Genomic DNA, 20826 nt, shown 5'->3' on the forward strand with positions numbered 1-20826 from the left:
AAATAAATTCCAGCCTGCCAAGATCTTGGTAACCTTTTCAGAACAGCGATGACGATAGCAGCTAACATTTGAGCACTTACGACAGTGTCACACGCTTCTGGGAGCCTCACAGATCTCAGCTCATTCACCTTTGCAGTAACCCTAAGAAGCAGGTACCATTACTGTCATTTCCATGTCACAGGTGGGGAAACTGAGGCACTGAAGTATTAAATGACTGGCCCAAGGTCACACACCTCTGATGTAAGTGCCAGAACTGGAGTTTAGACCCAGGGAGGCCAATGCGAGGCACAGGGTCTTGGCCAGCACTCCACACCGCACAGAGTATTTGGTGGTGTTGTCCCACGGTGGGCAAGCAACCCCCGGTGGAGAAGCAGCTCCCGTCGGTTTAGTGCTGGCAGCCACCAGGCGCTGCACTCGGCGGTTTACAGCGGGTGGACCTCCCTCAAGCCTCTGTCAGGCCTCCTCCCAGTGTCTACTTACAGAAACCTGGATTCCTCGGACTCCATGGATTATCTCATTTAACTGGGCGTCCAGAGAGATGGGGGACTCCTGCCACGGATGAGTCAGTGGCTGGACCACAGGACCCGGTTCTGTCTCAGCTCTGCTCCCCTCTACACTGCTTCATCCTCGGGGCGGGGCATAAGATGACTACACCAGGTTGGGGGGTCACCTTTCAGACATGACAATAGTCAGAGGAAGAGGAAGCGTTTCTCCCCTGAGGATCTCTCTTAAGAAATAAGAAACTCTCTAAGTGACCCCTTCCCCCAAAGACTTTCCCACAAACTGCATCCTAGGTCTATTTCTGACCCATGCCTTAGGAAATGGACCAGGGTCTTTACGTTAGACCATGACTCCACCATGGGATGGGAGTCAGGCTCCTTGAGTCACATGACCTTGTGGGGGGAGGGGTAGATGCTTTCGCAGTATCAGGGTGTAGTTAGGAAGGGGAGGAAGGTGGATGCTGGGATAGGACACAGCATCTACAGGTGGGTATTTCATGTTTATTTTACAGATGAGCAAACTGAGGCTCAGGGAGTAACAGCTTCCTCAGGGTTACGGTTTACAAACAGGGCAGCTGGGATTTAAACCTATTCTATCCAACTCCAGAGCTCGTGTGCCTGATTTCTTCCCCAGTTGCTCAGGAAAGGAGGCCAGGACACCTGGGTTCTTGTTCCCGTGGCACCGTTAGCTCAGGATTTGTTCTGGGACAATTTCCCTCCCCTCTCTGAGCTGCAGTTTCCTCCTCTGAGTGCAACAGGGCCTTCTTGGCCTAATATGCGGGACTGGGGTGGACACCAATGAGGTTATGGATGTGAGCGTCTCAGCAGCTGCAGGGGGAGGGTGCCTTGTGGTGTAGGAGGGACGCTAAGCTCTGGAATCTGGCTGCCTGTGAGTTCAGATCCTTATTAGTGAGACTTTGCACAAGTCCCTTAAAACATTCTATAGAGTAGGGATGATGATACCAAGTCACACAATTGTTAGGCCACATGAAGGCAAATTACTTGGCTTAATAAGGTGTCTAACACACAATAATTTCTTTTCTTGTTCTCTTTATAGGGAATGCAGCTTCATCCTCCAAGCATAGGATACAGGGAAAATACTACTCAATTTTCTGAGGATAATATCCAGTGGTTTCTTTTTGTTTTTTTTTTTTTTAATGAGAGAGGGAGACGGCAGGAGGAAGGAGGGAGAGAAAATTTTGCTGCAGTGCAACTGAGCCAATGCTCTGCAACTTCTAAGCCCAGATGCCACAACTAGAAAGTCTGTGAGCCACGGCAAAAGATCCACCCGACACAACAGAGATCCTATGTGCTGTAGCTAAGGCCTAATGCAGCCAAATAAATAAATGAATAATTAAAAAAAAAAAAAAGATTCTTTAAAAGAAAAAATTTTTGCAAAGTCAGCTCCATTCCAATGGAGAATTGGCATTGCTTGGGCTTTGCTGCCCCCTGGTGGCCATTGTGAGTAAAAGTGAAAGTGATAGTCGCTCAGTTCAGTTCCGTTCAGTTCAGTCGCTCATTCGTGTCCGACTCTTTGCGACCCCATGAATCGCAGCACACCAGGCCTCCCTGTCCATCACCAACTCCCGGAGTTCACCCAGACTCACGTCCATCGAGTCAGTGATGCCATCCAGCCATCTCATCCTCTGTCGTCCCCTTCTCCTCCTGCCCAATCCCTCCCAGCATCAGAGTCTTTTCCAGTGAGTCAAGTCTTCACATGAGGTGGCCAAAGTATTGGAGTTTCAGCTTTAGCACCATTCCTTCCAAAGAAATCCCAGGGCTGATCTCAGTCATGTCCAAATCTTTGTGATCCCATGGACTGTAGCCCTCCAGGCTCCTCTGTCCATGGGATTCTCCGGGCAAGAATAGTAGCGTGGGTTGCCATTCCCTTCTCCAGGGGATCTTCCTAACCCAGGGATCGAACCCAGGTCTCCTGCACTGCAGGCAGATTCTTTACCGTCTGAGCCACAAAGGAAGCCCTGTGAGTAGAAAGGGCTGCCCCTAATTGCCGCCTGGAATGGCAGGAACTGGGAGAGGCCTTGCCGTCCACACATTCTGATTCCCCACGCACTAAAGGGAGGCCGTGTGGTTCCTGGGCTAGGGGTAGTCAGGAAACACTGAGCTAGTTCATTACATAGATGGGAAAACTATGGCCTTGAGAATAGGTGGCCCTCATCCGAGGGAGACACCAGGACAGGAGCCAGGCACTCAGGGCTCTAGACAGCAATGCTGTTTCCACTGTGCCTCGTCTGAAGCAATCTTGCCAAGTAAGCTCCAAAGACCCCCCAAAACTCACCTGCCGACCAGGGCTGGGATCCCTCTGCTGCTGCTGTGTCAGGGGGTCCCTCAGCCTGTGCTTGCTCTTCCACGGTGGTGGGGCACTTACTGTCTTAGAAAGCAGCCTGGTCCCTATTCCTGACCTTCAGGACATTTCCCCTTGTCTGGGCTCCAGACGGGCCTCTCCGCCTCCTTCCATACTGGATCTGGTTCTGCCATCTGGCGGTGAGGCACTCCGTTCCCTGGCACACTGCAGAGACAGCAGGGCCAGGGGAGCTGGAGCTGGGAGGACGAGGAAGACGGAGTAAGTTCTTCGCAGCATGTGGCACCGCCAGATGCATCTCTTCCCTGAATCCTGCAGGACAGGTGGGGTTAGTCTCACATTACCTCCAAGGGGGTTGAGGTGTAGGGAACTGGTGTTACCCTGTGCAAGCTCACACATGGGTTAGTGTCAAGGTGGACACAGCGAATATCCTTGAGTTCTGGATTTGGGAACTTCAGTCTGCTCACGACCAGGCACATCATTCTCCACTGCCCTACGGCACTCACTGGGTGTTGTGGCCACACGGGCACCTGGGGTAGTGTCTACTTTGTACAAACTTATTGTGAAGTAAAACACTCACAAGAAAAAGTGCACAAAGATGCATAACTCCATGATCTATTAGAAAAGCAGCTGCTTGTAAAATCACCACCCAAGTCACCAAAAAAAGGATGCCGCCAGCAATCCAGAGCCTCTTAGCTTTCCTGACCACTGTTCCCATCCTTGCTTTTCTTTCTACTGGGTTGGCCAAAATGATGTTACAAAAAACCTGGATGAACTTTTTGGCTGACCCAATAGTTTTACAAACCTACACGTGTGCCCACGCCTGACGGTAGTGTGACCCTTATGTAAATGGAATCACATTTAGCATCATTTTGTCTCTGACTGCTCTCATTCAGCACTCACTCAGCACCCACCCACAAATATTTTCATGGCTGGGGGACACTGACATCACAATTTTGTCAGTGGATGTGGGAACTGTTCCCAGGTCTTCTTGTACTGACCATGATAACTGCTCTGAACATTTGTGTACATATTTCTTGGTACATATCTGAATTCACCCCTTCATGGATCACTGCCATGTCATGGGGAAGGGGCTTGCATAACTCAATGAAGCTATGAGCCATGCTGTGCAGGGTCACCGAAGACAGACAGGTCATGGTGGTGAGTTCTGACAAAACATGATCCTCTGGAGGAGGGAATGGCAAACCACCCCAGTATACTTGCCGTGAGAACCTCATGAACTGTATAAAGGGCCAAAAAGATACACCACCAAAAAATGAGTCCCTCAGGTCTGAAGGTGTTCAATATACCATCAGCCAATCTTAAGAGAAATCAATCCTGAATACTCATTGGAAGGACTGATGCTAAAGCTGAAGCTCCAGTATTTTGATCACCTGATGGGAACAGCCGACTCATTGGAAAAGTCCCTGATGCTGGGAACGATTGAAGGCAGAAGGAGAAGAGGGCATCAGAGGATGAGATGGCTGGACGGCATCACCATGTCCATGATGCAATGGACGTGAACTTGGGCAGACCCCGGGAGATGGTGAGGGACAGGGAGGCCTGGTGTGCTAAGAGGTGACTGCACAACAATAACAACATATGTATTCACGTATTTCTGTTGGGTATCTAAGTGTACTTCTTTCCTAGAGCTTCCGTAACTCAGTCTCTCAAACTGGGTGGCTTTAAAGCACAGAAAGTTATTCTCAGTTCTGGAGGCTGTAAGTCTGAAACGAGGTGTTGGCAGGGCTGTGCTCCCTCTGAGATTCTGGGTGGAATCCTTCCTTGCCTCTTCGCAGCTTCTGGTGGAAGCGGGCAGCAGCCATCCTTGCTTTGCAGCTGTGCAGCTCCTGTCTCCCCATCTGCACGTGGCCCTCGTCCCTCATATCCTTCTGCTATCTTCGTATAAGGACAGTGGGCACAGTGCCCTAAGGGTCACCCTATTGCAGTAGAACCTCTTCATTAATTACACTTGCAAAGACCCTGTTTCTAAATAAGGTCACATTCTGAGGTACTGGGGGTTAGGATTTCAACATTTGTTGTTGTTGTTGTTGTTGTTATAGCACAACATATATTTCAAGTGGACAAAAAATTAGTATCAGTTACGACCAAACAACAAGTTTCTTATGCTGCCTTTGATTGGGAGCTTCCTTTCCTGTACTTTGAGGTCTATACGACGCTTCTAGAAAATTTACTACTGTGGAAAATGGAGACTGCTTAAATCGAACGGAGGTATGGGAGGCCTGTGGTTTTTCTTTTTCATTAACTGCTGTAATACTGTCCTTCAGGGCAGCTGAAGAGGCTTCATATTTTTAGACATCATTAGGGGCTGGAGCTCTTACAGGACAGCTCTAATGCTGTATGAATTCTGCCACTTTGCTAGCGCTGATGTGGCTCTTGGGTCCACCACTCCATTAGAACTATTAACTCCATTCAGATTAATTTTTGTTACAGATCTTACAAGGGGCTTCTTCTGGATATCTAGGTCCACTCTTCTATTTTAAGGCTGTATATTCGGTTTGCATAAATTGTCTGAGCCCATGGTGGCTGCCATCTTACATCGCTGTCACTCAAGATCAACATATGATTTTAGGGAACATAATTCAATCCTTAGTTACAACTCAGAGTGCAGATGCTAGTTGTCTTATCAGATCCCAAGAAAGGACTTGAGTGTAGACTGTTAATCTGTGAGGGAAGCACTTTTGAGGCAGAGGAAGCGCCTGAGGCACAGAGTTTAGGGTGGACTCATTCTACTGCCCCAGGTGTCTCAGGGCACCGGCAAGGTGATAGGAGAGAAAGCCAGGGAAGCGTTCCTTGATTGCCACTGTGGGCAACTGGATCAATCAATCCCATTTGGGGAGCCTCTAAAGAGCTCTATGGTGCTTCCCCAGTGGCTCAGAAGGTAGAGAATCCGCCTGTAGTGAGGGAGACCTGGGTTTGATCCCTGGGTTGGGAAGATCCCCTGGAGAAGGGAATGGCAACCCACTCCAGTATTCTTGCCTGAGAATTCTGTGGATGAGGAACCTGGTGGGCTGCAGTCCATGGGGTCACAGAGTCAGACATGACTGAATGATGACATTTTCACTTTTCACAGAGCGCTGTAGAACATGCCTCCCACTCATCCCAAAGAGGGACGGGAAAGCTGGCCATTAATCTACTAACTACTGTATCTTACTGGTTTCAAGTTGTCCCCAAGGGCATAAATCCTCTGTGGGCTGCTCTGCACTTGAGTGGACAGGCTTCTGCGGCACCAGAGAAAGGTCTCAGAGGCAGGTCCTTGCGGTGGGATGCTGTCAGCCTCAGTTGTCCACTGCGGACTCAGGTGAAGCCAGGGCTGTGGATCGAGTCATCGACAGTGTCTGCTCCAGCGCGTGCCTTGTGATGCTTCTCCAGAGAAGACATGCAGATGGCCCTCAGGCACATGAAAAGATGCGCAACATCTCTAATTATCAGCGAAATGCAAATCAAAACTACAATGAGGTCTCCATAAACTAGGTCCTTTGGTCTGAGACGTTATTCACTATTCCATGCAGTAAAGCAAGAGTGTGTTGGGCTTATTTGGGGAAGGTCTATTCTGTTTTTTTGAGTCATCTGTGAGTTCTTGCACCATAGCACACGGACTTCATGATCTTTGAAAGTCCTGATATCTGGTAGAGAACTCTCTCTCTTCTTGCTCTTCTTCCTCATTGACTATGCTTCATCTTTTGCATTTCATTCCCTTCTGGTTTCCTCAGTGTGTATGCCCAGCAGTGGGATTGCTGGATCATAAGGCAGTTCTATTTCCAGTTTTTTAAGGAATCTCCACACTGTTCTCCATAGTGGCTGTACTAGTTTGCATTCCCACCAACAGTGTAAGAGGGTTCCCTTTTCTCCACACCCTCTCCAGCATTTATTATTTGTAGACTTTTGGATCGCAGCCATTCTGACTGGTGTGAAATGGTACCTCATAGTGGTTTTGATTTGCATTTCTCTGATAATGAGTGATGTTGAGCATCTTTTCATGTGTTTGTTAGCCATCTGTATGTCTTCTTTGGAGAAATATCTATTTAGTTCTTTGGCCCATTTTTTGATTGGGTCATTTATTTTTCTGGAGTTGAGCTGTAGGAGTTGCTTGTATATTTTTGAGATTAGTTGTTTGTCAGTTGCTTCATTTGCTATTATTTTCTCCCATTCTGAAGGCTGTCTTTTCACCTTGCTAATAGTTTCCTTTAATGTGCAGAAGCTTTTAAGGTTAATTAGGTCTCATTTGTTTATTTTTGCTTTTATTTCCAATATTCTGGGAGGTGGGTCATAGAGGATCCTGCTGTGCATCTTTTGCATTTCAATATACATTATAAAACTATCTTGTCAATTCCATAAAAATTATGTCAATTCTTTGAGCAGGCTTGCATCAGCTCTGTAGACCATTTTGGTTCTGGGGGAACTGACGTCTCCACACCATTGAGCCATCTAATCCATACACATTGCATTGTTGTTGCTCAGGCGCTCAGTCATGTCCGACTCTTTGTGACCCTGTGGGCTGCAGCACACCTGTCCTTCACCATCTCCTGGAGCTCACTCAAACTCATGTCCATCAAGTTGGCGATGCCATCCAACCATCTCATCCTCTGTCATCCCCTTCTCCCCCTGCTTTCAATCTTTCCTGGCATCGGGGTCTTTTCCAGTGAGTTAGCTCTTCGAATCAGGTGGCCAAAGTATTGGAGCTTCAGTTTCAGCATCAGTCCTTCCAATGAATATTCAGGACTGATTTCCTTTAGGATGGACTGGTTGGATCTCCTTGCAGTTCAAGGGAATCTCAAGAGTCTTCTCCAACACCACAGTTCCAAAGCATCAATTCTTCAGCGCTCAACCTTTTTTATGGTCCAACTCTCACATCCATACATGACTACTGGAAAAACCATAGCTTTGACTAGATGGACCTTTGTTGGCAAAGTAATGTCTCTGCTCTTTAATACATGATGTAGGTTTGTCATAGCTTTTCTTCCAAGGAGCAAGCGTCTTTTAATTTCATGGCTGTAGTCACCATCCCCAATTATTTTGGAGCCTCCCAAAATAAAGTCTGCCACTGTTTCCATTGTTCCCCCATCTATTTGCCATGAAGTGATGGGACCGAATGTCATGATTTTCATTTTTTGAATGTTGAGTTTTAAGCCAGCTTTTTCACTCTCCTCTTTCACCTTCATCAAGAGGCTCTTTAGTTCGTCTTTGCTTTCTGCCATAAGGGTGGTATCATCTGCATATCTGAGGTTATTGATATTTCTCGGCAATCTTGATTCCAGCTTGTGCTTCATCCAACATGGCATTTTGCATGATGTACTCTGTATACAAGTTACAAAATAAGCAGGGTGACAATATACAGCATTGACATACTCCTTTCCCAGTTTGGAATCAGTCCATTGTTCCATGTCTGGTTCTAACTGTTGCTTCTTGACCTGCATACAGGTTTCTCAGGAGGTAGGTAAGGTGGTCTGATATTCCCATCTCTTAAAGAATTTTCCAGTTTGTTGTGATCCACACAGTTAAAAGTTTTAGTGTAGTCAATGAAGCAGATGTTTTTCTGGAATTCCCTTGCTTTTTCTATGATCTAATGGATGCTGGCGATTTGATCTCTGCCTCTGCCTTTTCTAAATCCAGCTTGTACATCTGGAAGTTCTTGGTTTACATACTGTTGAAGCCTATCTTGGAGGATTTTGAGCATGGCCTTGCTAGCATGTGAAATGAGCACAGTTGTGCAGTAGCTTGAACATTGTTTGACATTGCCCTTCTGTGGGACTGGAATGAAAACTGACCTTTTCCAGTCCTGTGGCCACTGCTGAGTTTTCCAAATTTGCTGGCATATTGAGTGCAGCACTTTCACAGCATCATCTTTTAGGATTTGAAATAGCTCAGCTGGAATTCCATCACCTCCACTAGCTTTGTTCCCAGTGATGCTTTCTAAAGCCCACTTGACTGCACACTCCAGGATGTCTGGCTCTAGGTGAGTGATCACATCATTGTGGTTATCTGGGTCGTTACAATCTTTTTTGTATAGTTCATCCATGTATTCTTGCCACCTCTTCTTAGTATCTTCTGCTTCTGTTAGGTCCATAGTGTTTCTGTCCTTTATTGTGCTCATCTTTGCATGAAATGTTCCCCTGATATCTCTAATTTTCTTGAAAAGATCTCTAGTCTTTCCCATTCTATTGTTTCCCTCTATTTCTTTCCATTGTTCACTTAAAAAGGCTTTCTTATCTCTCCTTGCTATTCTTTGGAACTCTGCGTTCAGATAGATATCTTTCCTTTCTTCCTTTGCCTTTTGCTTCTCTTCTTTTCTCAGCTATTTGTAAGGCCTCCTTCAACAATCATTTTGCCTTTTTGAAGTTCTTTTTCTTGGGGATGGTTTTGACCACTGCCTCCTGTACAATGTCACGAACTTTGTCTGTAGTTTTTCAGGCACTCTGCTGCTGCTGCTAAGTCGCTTCAGTCGTGTCTGACTCTATGCGACCCCATAGACGGTAGCCCACTAGGCTTCCCCGTCCCTGGGATTCTCTAGGCAAGAACACTGGAGTGGGTTGCCATTTCCTTCTCCAATGCGTGAAAGTGAGAAGTGAAAGTGAAGTCGCTCAGTTGTGTCCGACTCTAGCAACCCCATGGACTACAGCCCACCAGGCTCCTCCATCCATGGGATTTTCCAGGCAAGAGTACTGGAGTGGGGTGCCATTGCCTTCAGGCACTCTATCAGATCTAATCCCTTGAATCTATTTGTCACTTCCACTGTATAATCATAAGGGATTTGATTTGGGTCATTCCTGAATGGCCTAGTGGTTTCCCCTACTTTCTTCAATTTAAGTCTGAATTTTGCAATAAGGAGTTCATGATCTGAAGCACAATCAGTTCCCAGTCTTGTTTTTGCTGTTTAGAGCTTTTCCATCTTTGACTGCAAAGAGTATAGTCAATCTGATTTCACTATTGCCCATCTGGTGATGTCCATGTGTAGAGTCATCTCTCTCAGCTTCTTCAGCATTAGTGGTTGAGGCACAGAGTTGGATTACTGTGATACTGAATGGTTTGCCTTGGAAACAAGCTGAGGTCATTCTGTTGTTTTTGAGATTAGACCTAAGTACTGCATTTCAGACTCTTTTGTCCTAGGTCATTGCTATTTTTGATGCTCTTAAATTGGATTTTAAAGTTTTTTAATTTTAAATTCAGGTGCATACAGATATTAAATAAATTTACACTGACTTTGTATCCAGCAATTTTTTTCAACTTATTATTTCTAATCATTTATCTGTGAATTCTTTTGGGTGACCTAAGTACTGAATGCTCTCTATGAAGAAAAACAGTCCAGGTTCTTGCTTTCCAATCTTCAGGACTTACTTCTCTTGCTTCTCTGCACTGATGGGGTTTCTATGATGTTACCTGGTGAAAGGAGTCATCTTTATCTGTCTCCTAATCTGAAAGGGAACACAGTCAGCATTTTACCATTAAATATAATGCTTTCTATAGTTTTTGCTTTAAATATTTCTTATAAATATTTGAGATATGTCAAACACAGCCTTGTGAGGAACTCTGAGTTTCCCAGCCCCACCAAGCTGATCCATACAAACTGAGAGACGTTCGTTGTTTTAAGCTGCTAAATATGGGGGTAATTTGTTACACAGCTATAGATAACTCACGCAGAAGGATGTATAATTTTCCCCACAAAGTCCAACCTAAAGTGACTGCAGCATCGTGTGGCAGAAAAAGCATGGGTTTTAGAATCAGATAAACAGGGTTCCAGTTCTTTTGTAGAGTAAATTAATTATCACTCAGCCTCAGTTTTCTCCCTGGAAATGAGATAGCCATCCACCTTCCACCTCTTAGAGATGCTGTGATTACACGGGAGGAAGTGACATCTCAGTGCAGGGTCTGGCACACAGGGTAAGTACTTAAAGGCCTAGCTCCCGTCCCACCCATGTGACAAAGTCATCTAACTCACTGCGGCTTTTAAACATGCTCATTATATTTCCTGGATAACATCAGAGTATGTTGTGTAGCCAGGGGGTACAATTTTTCTTTACATTTTTAATTGGAGTACAGTTGCTTTACAATGTCATATGTTAGTTTCTGCTGCACAGCAAAGTGAACCAGTTATACATATACCAAATCCCTTCTTTTTTAGACTTCCTTCTCATTTAGGCCAACAGAGCACTGGGTAGAGTTCCCTGAGCTTTACAGCAGGTTCTCATTAGTCATCTATAGTACTTTATAAATAGCGGTGTGTATATGTCAGTCCCAATCTTCCAATTCATCCCACCCTCCCTTCTTCCCCTCGGTATCCATAAGTTTGCTCTCAACATGTGTCTATTTTTGCTTTTCAAGTAAGTTCATCCCTACTATTTTCCTCTAGATTCCACATGTTAAGTGATATTATATGATATTTTTTTCCTCTGACTTACCTCACTCTGTATGACAGGTTTATCCACATCTCTACAAGTGGTGCAATTTCATTCCTTTTTTGTGGCTGAATAATATCCCATTTTATATATGGGTAGAATATCTGACATAGAAAACCTTGGAAATTCAGGATATCTGGTTGACACACCATCGTACCAGCTCCCCTTCATTTTGACAGCTATTACAAACTGTGTACTCTCAACATGTAATTCTTTATTCCGCACCCCCCCCCCCCCCCCCCGCCGGTTGGGCCACTGCTGCGGGTTACAGTGAGTTGGACATTTCATGTCACCAGCAGTTGAGTCCACTGGGTAGGATCCATTTCCCAATGACCCCACATGCCTCACTTCAAGTCAAGCCTTTACAGTTCTTGTCGTTGCTGGTAAAAGTGAAGGCCTAGATGTGATAACATCTCCCATTGCCTGTGCTCTGCGATGGGTATCACCTGCAGTGTGGAATGGCCCCTAAGGTGAGAAGCAGGATTTTGGGGTTGGAATACAGGGCTGAGACTCCAACTCTCTCACTTCTTAGCTTACAGGACCCTTGGCAAGTTGTTTTCTCTGAGCCATTTATCTTTTTTTCCTTCACTTATAAAACGGGAGTAAGAATATTTACCTCCTCTGGGTCATTCTGCAGATTATACTGGAGCATTCAGGAAAAGCACCTGGCCATCTGCAGGTACTCAATACAAAACGAGGAGAGTCCATGCAGCAACAAAGGCCCAGAACAGCCAAAGATAATACGTGAATAAAACTATTAAAAAGAAATCTTTCCTGTGCCAAGGGGTCCACTGGGGGAAGGGTGGGGCAGCTGGATACTGATAGGGCTTGCCTCAAAGTGTAGTGTAGGACCCAAGTGTGAGCATCACCCAGGAGCTTATTAGAAACTAAGAATCACAGGCCCCACCCTGGACCTGCTGAATCAGGATCTGCGTTTCCACAAGGTCCTCAGTGACTCAATGCTTTCGAGGAACCCGAAGTCCTGCATTGCTAATGAGCTCCATGCAAGAAATAACCGAGGTGAGAAATTGAGAAGAGGCACGACATTGATGACACAGAGGCAAAGACGGGTTTGCAGATTTGGGGAGCTCTTCCTGTGTTTGCTGCATCCAAAGAAGGATGACTTCTCCCTGGCATGAAACTGAACTCTGATGAGGACGTTATCCAGCACAGAAAAGTCAAACCACTCATCTGAATAAATAAGCATCAATTTTATTGAATCATGAATAATTTAAGACTGGTACAATCATCAGCTTTATTCTCTATGACGTGGGGCATGATCTCCGGCAGATCATTGGCAAATCCAAAAACCTCATGATCAATGAAAATTAAATAGGGAGGGAGGGAGGGAGGGAGGAAGGAAACATACCGTACACAAAATACTCAATTCCTAGTTTTCTCTTTAAAAATGGCTAGAAAAAATTCATCAAAATGCAGCACTTTAATCAATTATTTACAATTTCTATGTTACAATGAAAAAATGTACATCTTATAGAACATATTTCATAAACTGCTCCACTGGAAACAACTAGATCAAAACAGCAAACCTTTCATTTCATATCCACAAAGTTGGATTATTTTTTTTTCTTTTGAAGTAGATTCGCCACGATCAAATCTGAATACACAGAATTTTGAAGTTTAAGCATCAACAATAAAATAAAAAAATGTCCCCAAGATTACAACAAAGATCTAGGTAAGTCTCGTTCCGTGTCCCACCCCTGTCCCACCCACCTCCTTAAATTAAAAGGAATTCCCATCTCATTTATGGCCTGTAAAATTCTCGGCAGTTTGGGAAGAAAACTTTTGGCTTCCATCGGTAACTCAACACAAATGTTGCATAGAATTTCAGACATTTTCAAAATTAGCCTAACTGTAGAAAAAGGCAAAAATGGAAGCATTTCGGACAGAGCCCTAAATGAGCACAAAGTCACTTTGTCAAAGGTGAGCGACACAAAAGGAAAGCAGGACTAAAGTAAGAAATGTGCATATCAGACAACCCTGCTTCCCAAATGTTAGGAAAGACACCGAGCTGTGAATGGTGCAAGGCTACGCTCCTGGACACCACCATGCGGTTGCCAGGCAGCACCAGGGACAGAGGTCTCGGCGCTGGGCCCAGCCCCGGTGGGAGGGGCAAGAAATAAAGAGTGAAGAGGGAGTCATCAAAAGAAACGTTTCAAAGGATATTGGCAGGTGTCTACTCACCAGGTGACTGGGAAAACTGCCCATGAGGAGGAGTAGTTCATTGTGCCTCCTCCCAAATTCACAGTATGAGCGTATAAGGTCATCGCCGGGAGACAAGACTGAGGAGGACTGTTCTTCAGGTTTACACAGAAGGCTCAGGGTGGTGGCCCCGAGGTCACAGGCTAAAATACATGCTTTGAACATTTTATGAAAAACAAAACAGTAAGACACACTCACACACCCAGATGACTCAGGAAGGCTTAGCAGAACCCAGTCTGCTAAGATTTTTTTAAATTAAGATTAAAGAAAAGAGCACGTCGAGAGGTTTGCCATTCACCTGTTAGTGGGACACAGTTCACTTTTCATTTTAAAGAGGAAGTAAATGGTGTCATCCAATGTCATGTGAGTGGTTTCAGGTCAAGCTCTTGTGGGAAGAAAATAACATGTTTGGGAGAGGGACGTTTGGAAACAGAAATGTGAAAAAAAAAAATGGAGTTAAAAACCCTGATCATTAATAGAGAAACCCCCCCTAGGGGTCTGATAAAAATAAAACAGAAACAAATGACTCAAAGACTGACCACACTCTGTAGAGAAAATATCAGCACATTGAAGACATGTACCAGCAGAGCATGACTCGGCAATGCCATGTAACACTGCGGGAACTTTTGCCTTTTCCTGCACAAGACAGACTGCTGTCTAGTCAGGGTGTTAGCTGATAAGAACCTAAAAAAAAAATTGATTTTTTTTTCTCCTTTTGCATTTTCCATAGTCGCGCATCCACACGAAAGAGTCTTTCAGATGAGAAAAGTCACATTAACTGAGTTCTCCTAGTGAGTACATGACTTGTTAGCCCTGTTTGCTCTGATGTGGAAAACAGAAAAACAGACCCCAGGCAGGCACAACACTCAACAATGATCACGGTGAATACAAAACCAGTAAGGCATCGCTTTGGGAAGGTCAGCACCGAAGAGGTCAGGCAAGACTCATCACCGGAGGCTGCGGCTTCTGGAAGGGGGCGGCCACCCCCCCCTGTTGACTTGTGTGATGTCCCGTTGGTACTGGGGAAAGTGCAAGTGTTTTGCGAGGTGACCTCCCACCCCGGCCCTGAGGCTGGGGGCTGGCACGCTGGAGGTGTCGACATGCGTCCTGTGGCCTCAGGGACGAGAAGGAAAGGCAAGGTCCCGCTCACCCACGCGCTGAGGATGGGGTCCTGGCCCCACCTTCAAGGGCACAGCGACCGCAGCCCCAGCAGGAGGCGGCGAGTGTGTAGAACCATGAAGATGGACAACTGAAAACCAAAACTCAGCAGGACCAAACCAAAAGCTAACTCCTGCGGTTCTCACGTTCACCAAAGGATGGATTCTGACCACGAGGGGGAGGAGAGGGGAAAAAAAAACCCTTCAAAATCAAGAGTCAGAAAGGAAGAAGTCGACCTCATTTTCAAAGGAGGTGATGGGTTCGCCAAGGTAGACCAGTTCTGACTGTACACAGTGTTAGCAGGAACAAGACCGGACGCGTTTCCGTGGGAGAAGGACTCGGACACATGCAGCTTGGCCTTTACAGCCGCGTCCACTCAGCCGTGCACTCTCGCTGGAGGATGAACCGGAGGCTGACAGATCTGAGAGGTGGGGGTGAGCTGGGACAGGCGGAATACCTCTCGGGTAAGGAGAGCACCATTTCGAAAACAAACAGAAGAGAAAGCACGATTTGCTTTTACTAAGGTCGCCCTGTGATGTGGCTCTGCGGTTTGCTGAGGGCGTCCAGAGCAAGGACCCCGGCGGGCACCGGGTCTCTCTGGGGGGGGGTGGAAGGGCGTCGGCAGGGTGGAACGGCATCGGCGGGGTTGGGGGTGGGGGGGAGGGTGGACCCGGGCTGCTGTCTCCGTTTCTAACTCTGCTTCCATCTCCGGGCAGCTCAGGGCAAGGAGGCTGCTTGGTCTCAGAGCTTCAGGAGGGTTTGTTGCTGCTGCTGTTTTCCACCCTCTCGTTTCAACGGTGATGGTCCTTTCCCGAGAAGTACCTTTCCGAGGTCACGGCAACAAGGCAGAACCGTAATGAAAACGGAAGATAGGGCAGTTTTCGCTGTGAAGGACTCGGGCCCGAGGCAGCCAGCCCGGGGCGTCTGCACCCAGGTCAAGGCTGGAGGGCAAGGAGGGGCGTGGGGCTCCCCGCAGTGCTCACGAGGCGGCCGGGGGCTGGCTCAGGAGGGCGTCTTCGGGGGGCACGGGGGAGGCCGGTGCAGGGCGAGGAGGATGGGGGAGCTTGGACAGGAAGGAGGGCGGGCTCCGGGTCCCGGCCCCCGTCACAGAGTAGACTCCAGGGACGAGTCCAGGATGTCGTCCTGGTGGCTGGTGCTGTTGGAGTCGCTGTCGTAGCTCTGGGGGCTGGAGTAGTTGGCGGCCTCCTGCAGCCTCATGAGCATGTTCATCTGGGGAAAGAGCGAGGGGCGTAAGCGGGCTCCTGGTCTGCGCAGAGCCGCCCACCTCCGGCCTCTCCGAAGCTCACGCCCCGTCCTCCAGACTCACCTTGGCACTGTGGCCCACCGTAGAGATGGTGGAGCCAGGCTCCATGGACTCTTGAGCCAGGCTTCCAGGGTTCAAATCTCGGCTCCACCACCCTGAGCTGAACGACTGGGGCACGTGACTTAACCTCTACACCTCAGTTTCTTCACTGGTCATGTGTGAATAATTATACCTACTCTATTACCTTATGCTGTGGATGACCAGACACAGAGGTCGGAAAACCCAAAGCCCTCTATATTTTCACCCTTGGGAAGAGCACCTCACCCCAGTGTAGCCCTCAGCCTGGGTGAGATGCCAGCCAAGTGCCCCAGCTTCTGGAACGCAAACAGCGGCACCGCTGACCTCGAGGCCCATGGCTCCCCTTCAGTAAGCATCCAGCCCGTCTGCACCCCCGGCTCTGGCCAGAGGGCTCCCTAGAGTCACCTGTGGCTTCAGCTCCCACCAAGGCTTCCATGGGGAGGGGGGACAGCACCAGCTACAGGTGGAGCCTCGGAGCCCACGGAGGCCTGGATTCCGACTCAGAAACCTTTGGGGAATTATTTAATATATCTCATCCATCAGTTCCTTATCTATAGCCTGGAGAGAATAGCAGTGCCCATCCCATCGGGCTGAAGGAAGGAACCAAATGATAGGATGTGTGCTAAACCCTTAGCATAGGGCCCAGCACATAGTAACTACTCAATAAATGTGATACATCTGCTATCACCACCATCATCACCTGTCCTAAGAGTTCAAAGGCAATGTTCTTGTATCTCCCCTGATTCACAGTCTGTGGGTCATCTGTGTTGACATGGAGATGGGGAACCGAAAGCGACTCTTATTTACAACTATAAATTGTGTGTGTATATCTTTTATATTGGATCTAGCAAAATTAGGAAGATAGCGTCTCTGAGCTATCTTCAGATTTGCTGCAGCCAGGCATGAAATCTGGCTGCCCCACTGGCCAGCCGCCCCTCAGGATGCCTAGCAGAGTATGCCTGGGTGAGCCAGTCACAGAAGCACCACAGGCTGGTGTCCATCCGCATGGCCACAAGCGCGATGGGGTGGAGCAGAAACGTGAAGGAAAATCCTTCACAGCCAGGATTATTCATTCACTCATCAAACATCCCCTGTGTACCCGCAGTATATGGTCTGGAGTGAAAACAACACAGTCCTGTCCTCCTGGAGTCCTTGGTCTCAGGAGGGCAAGAGGTCAGTAAACAAGAGGGCTATTAAAGCCAAGATCTGTGGCCCTGGGCAGAGAGAACAGGACTTGGGGGAAGCACCAAGTAGCTGACTTGATGTGCAGGGGTGGCCAGGCCGGCACAGATGACCTCTGGGGGCCAGAGGTTGCCAGGAGAATTCTGTGTTACTATTCTAAGAACCCTGGGTCTTACCTAAATGCTTTCTGTGTTTAGTGACACAAATATTTCTGGTTAAGAAAAGACAGTCCAGGGATGAGCTGACCATTCTATCCTCTAGATGTCCCAAATTCTGTTTTTATGTAACTTAGAGTGTATCGGCTTGAATCCACAGAAAGAGTTCTAGGACTTTCGCTTTTAATAATGGTTCCCCCGTGGCTCAGCGGTAAAGAATCTGCCTACAATGCAGGATACTTGCAGCAGATGTGGGTTTGATCCCTGGACTGGAAAGACCTCCTGGAGAAGGAAATGGCAACCCATTCCAGTGTTCTTGCCTGGAGAATCCCAGGGATGGGGGAGCCTGGTGGGCTGCTGTCTATGGGGTCACATAGAGTCGGACACGACTGAAGTGAATTAGCAGCAGCAGCAGCAGCAAGCTGCTAAGAGCGCTCAGGGCTGAATTTATAGCATGACCACGGTCGCTTAACCATGCAAGGTTCTGGTGTATGTGCTTCCACCTTCTTTTATAGGACTTCTGATGCAGCTCTAATTTCACAGTATGCCTACGCATGGGTCTTACATTGGCAGAGAGTACTAGAATTGTAGGGTTACAGCCTCTGGCCCAGGTTCTTCTTAAAGGGCCTTTATTGCTTTAGCATATGTGGAGTAAAGATGCTCAGGCAGCGTTAAGGACTTAACTCATGTCACTGGCCTGGGGACCCACACTCAGGCCCCCTTGGCCTTTGCTCCACGAGCCCCTCCTGTCCTCAGACCTCCCTCTGCCTGAGCTCTGACACTCTGGCTCGAACTTCTGCCCTTAGCATGCTCTGCTCTGCTCAGTCACTAGTGGGAGGGTCTAACGGCACAGGACCAGACATCGTAAAGGTGAACTCAAAGCAGAGGGCAGAGAGTGGTGTAGGGACGTTTAGGGGGAAAAACCAAATTCATAACCTTTTACCTGCAAACTTTCACGGGGGTCAAAGGCATTAGTGAAAAACTAAATACAAGGAAGAAAATAGTGGCCAAAATGTCCCAAGCTTGGGATGGGTCTAACCTTCCTAAGCAAGACCGGGGCTCGGTCATCTCCAAATTTCCAGCACGCCCTGTGTCACACCCAGTACACAGTGAGTGCTCAGTGAACGCCAAGCTGCTCTGGAAGCAGGGAACTCACCAGCGGGTCTCCTTCAGCGGCACTGGGGGGCATCTGCTTGCTGGTTGACCCCTCCCGAGGCATGGAGTAGCCGTCGAAGCCAACATCCTCGGGCCGGAGCTGCAGGAGAGGGGGCCACTCATGCTGCTGTGGGCTGGCTGCCCAAGGATAGGTGTCCATCACCCACTTGGCGGGATCCTCCCAGGGGGCCCGCCTTCCATACAGCTGGAAACAGACAAAGAAAGAGCAGTCAGGAGGTGGGCCGAGACCCCTCTGCAGTCCTGGTTTTGCAGCTTTCTGAAAAACTCTCCAAACCCAGCATCATTATGCTTACCTTAATGGAGTAATTTCACTTGCAGAATTCTATCCTAAGGAAATCATCCAAGGTGCTGAGACCAAAGGTGGTGTGACCCAGGAGTAAGAACACTGGAGGAGCCTGACCTAGGTCACCTCACCTCTGCCACTGGCTCACCGTGTCACCCTAAACACTGAGCCTTGTGATCCAACTTGAAAATCTGATTTGAAGCGTTTGCCAGTTTCCATGGTATAAATACTCTCACTGTGGCCGGTCACTTATCAACGTGATGTCACTGAATGCAGAGCTTGAAAGAGATGCTCTCGTCCCATTGAGGAGGCCCCCCCCACCATGGCACACAGATGGGGGTGCTGGGCATCAGGACCACAGGTGGAAACCACAATGGCCCTGGCTTAATAAGACTCCATTTCCTGAAGGGAGTCTGACTTTCAGGGGCCCTCTGCAGAGGTACTGGTCACTTTCAGAACAGGAAATTGTTAAAGGGGCTCCATGTGGGTCCTGGGTTTGCAACCATTTCTCCTCCCTCATGTATTTCTCAGAATTGTTCAAGACAACCGATTTCCTCTTAAAGAAGAAATTAACACAAAATTGTGTAAGACCAGTGCCATGCCTCCAAGCTCCTTTTCTTAAGTCAGAAATATCTAATAATACAGTGACTTCAGTGACTTCTCCTGGCAATTACAAGCAACATAGACATTCTTTTAAACAACAGAAACCTAGGCTGCACCACTTTCCAAGGCTCAGCTCAGCACATCATACAGAGAGGCCCTCTCTGTAGCTTTCCTCTTCAAGGCCACCCCCTCCACCACACCTTACAGCTCACTGCACGCCAGGGATTGTGAGAAACACTTGACAAATATCTTGTTTTACCACCATGTGACTCCGAGAGAAAGTATCACTACCCAAGCGGGCTCCAGAAGGAGAGGAGGCAGAACTGGAATCCAAGTCTGTCCAGGCGTGTGAACCACTGGAGCCTGAGCAGGCATGGCAAAGTTGTGCTCATAGCCAGGATGAGATGTGCCCACCCAGGACAGTGCCCCCTCTGTGGCTCTGGAAGGGCACCCCTCTGTAGGGGCACAAAGAACCAAAGCCCTCTGGACCACCATGGGTGCAGGGGGCTCGGGAGTGGAGTTACCTGTGGACTGCAGCCTGTCTGTCTGTCCTTCCAGGACTCTTACAGTTGAGGCAGGGGGGAGTGTGGGAAGAGAGGGCTGAGAGTAGAGCAGAGCTGAGATTTGACAGCTAGAACCACGTCTTTCCCGGGTCACAGGCTAACTCAGCTAGAAGGAACTGGGGTCACCTATCCCAGCCCCTTCATCTACTGGTTGGAAAACTTGGGACTTAAAGAGAAGAGCCAGTTGTAAAAGGTTTCAGAGCAGAGTTGGATTCAGAGCTAGGACCCCAGCATCCTTGTCTGAGCCTTTCCTTTCTCTACCCCTCCTGATGAACTCCACTCTGAACCGCTCAACGGTATCAAGAGTCACGTGGCTCGGCCAAAACCGGCGCCAGGAGATGCAGGCCAGGTATCCGCCCGACGAGGACACGTCACCTGGGCTGGACCTGCTGTCCCTCCGGCCATCTCACCACTGCTAAGCCACCTCTGATCTCTCCGGGAAGTGCCTGCCCTGCCCACACTGCAGACAGGGCCCCCCTACCTCCTTTCATCCACAGCTGCCTCTGACTCCACTCCAGAGACACAGCCTCCTATGAGCTCATGGCCCTCAGACACCAGGGCCCCTCCCGTCTAGCGCCCTCCAGCCCTGTCTACTGTGAAATCTTCCTTAACCCGGGGCAGTGGTGACTCCGAGGCCGGAGAATTCAGTCTGGCATTCGAAAGGCGATTCACAGTCTGTGCAGCAGGGGATCACGTGAAGGTGCAAGTGTGCACATGTGCGGGTCAGGGAGGAAGGGAAACACAAGCACTTGGGGATTTTTAGAACTGAAGAAGTCTTGGCAGATTAGAAATATTTCTGCAACTTTTAGCTTCTCCCTCCAAGGTCTTTCCCTATAGAGCTCAGCTGACTTTCCCATGCCAGATTTCACGTGTGGGAGGCTGAACCAAACGTCATTTCTGACAGTTCCTG

At 48.0% G+C, this 20826-nt stretch overlaps 1 protein-coding gene and 1 pseudogene across 8 annotated transcripts in view; both read right to left on the reverse strand.

Annotated features, from left to right (window-relative positions):
- Positions 1–4136: 4136 nt before the first annotated feature.
- Positions 4137–5403, reverse strand: LOC104976240 (ubiquitin-conjugating enzyme E2 variant 1-like; annotated as a pseudogene).
- A 7023-nt stretch (positions 5404–12426) lies between these two features.
- The window catches only part of NAV2 (neuron navigator 2), a 423973-nt gene continuing 415573 nt past the window's right edge, over positions 12427–20826 (reverse strand). For all 8 annotated transcript variants that reach the window (XM_002699081.7, XM_059883049.1, XM_010820889.4 and 5 more), the window contains 2 exons: positions 18448–18651; positions 12427–15842 (listed from right to left, as the gene is read on the reverse strand). In XM_002699081.7, the coding sequence (XP_002699127.1) occupies positions 15717–15842; positions 18448–18651 (330 nt within the window). In that variant the 3' untranslated portion in view covers positions 12427–15716. The remainder of the gene's footprint in view (positions 15843–18447; positions 18652–20826) is intronic.

The sequence above is a fragment of the Bos taurus genome, chromosome 29, assembly GCF_002263795.3.
Source record: "Bos taurus isolate L1 Dominette 01449 registration number 42190680 breed Hereford chromosome 29, ARS-UCD2.0, whole genome shotgun sequence".
Classification (NCBI taxonomy): Eukaryota; Metazoa; Chordata; class Mammalia; order Artiodactyla; family Bovidae; genus Bos; species Bos taurus.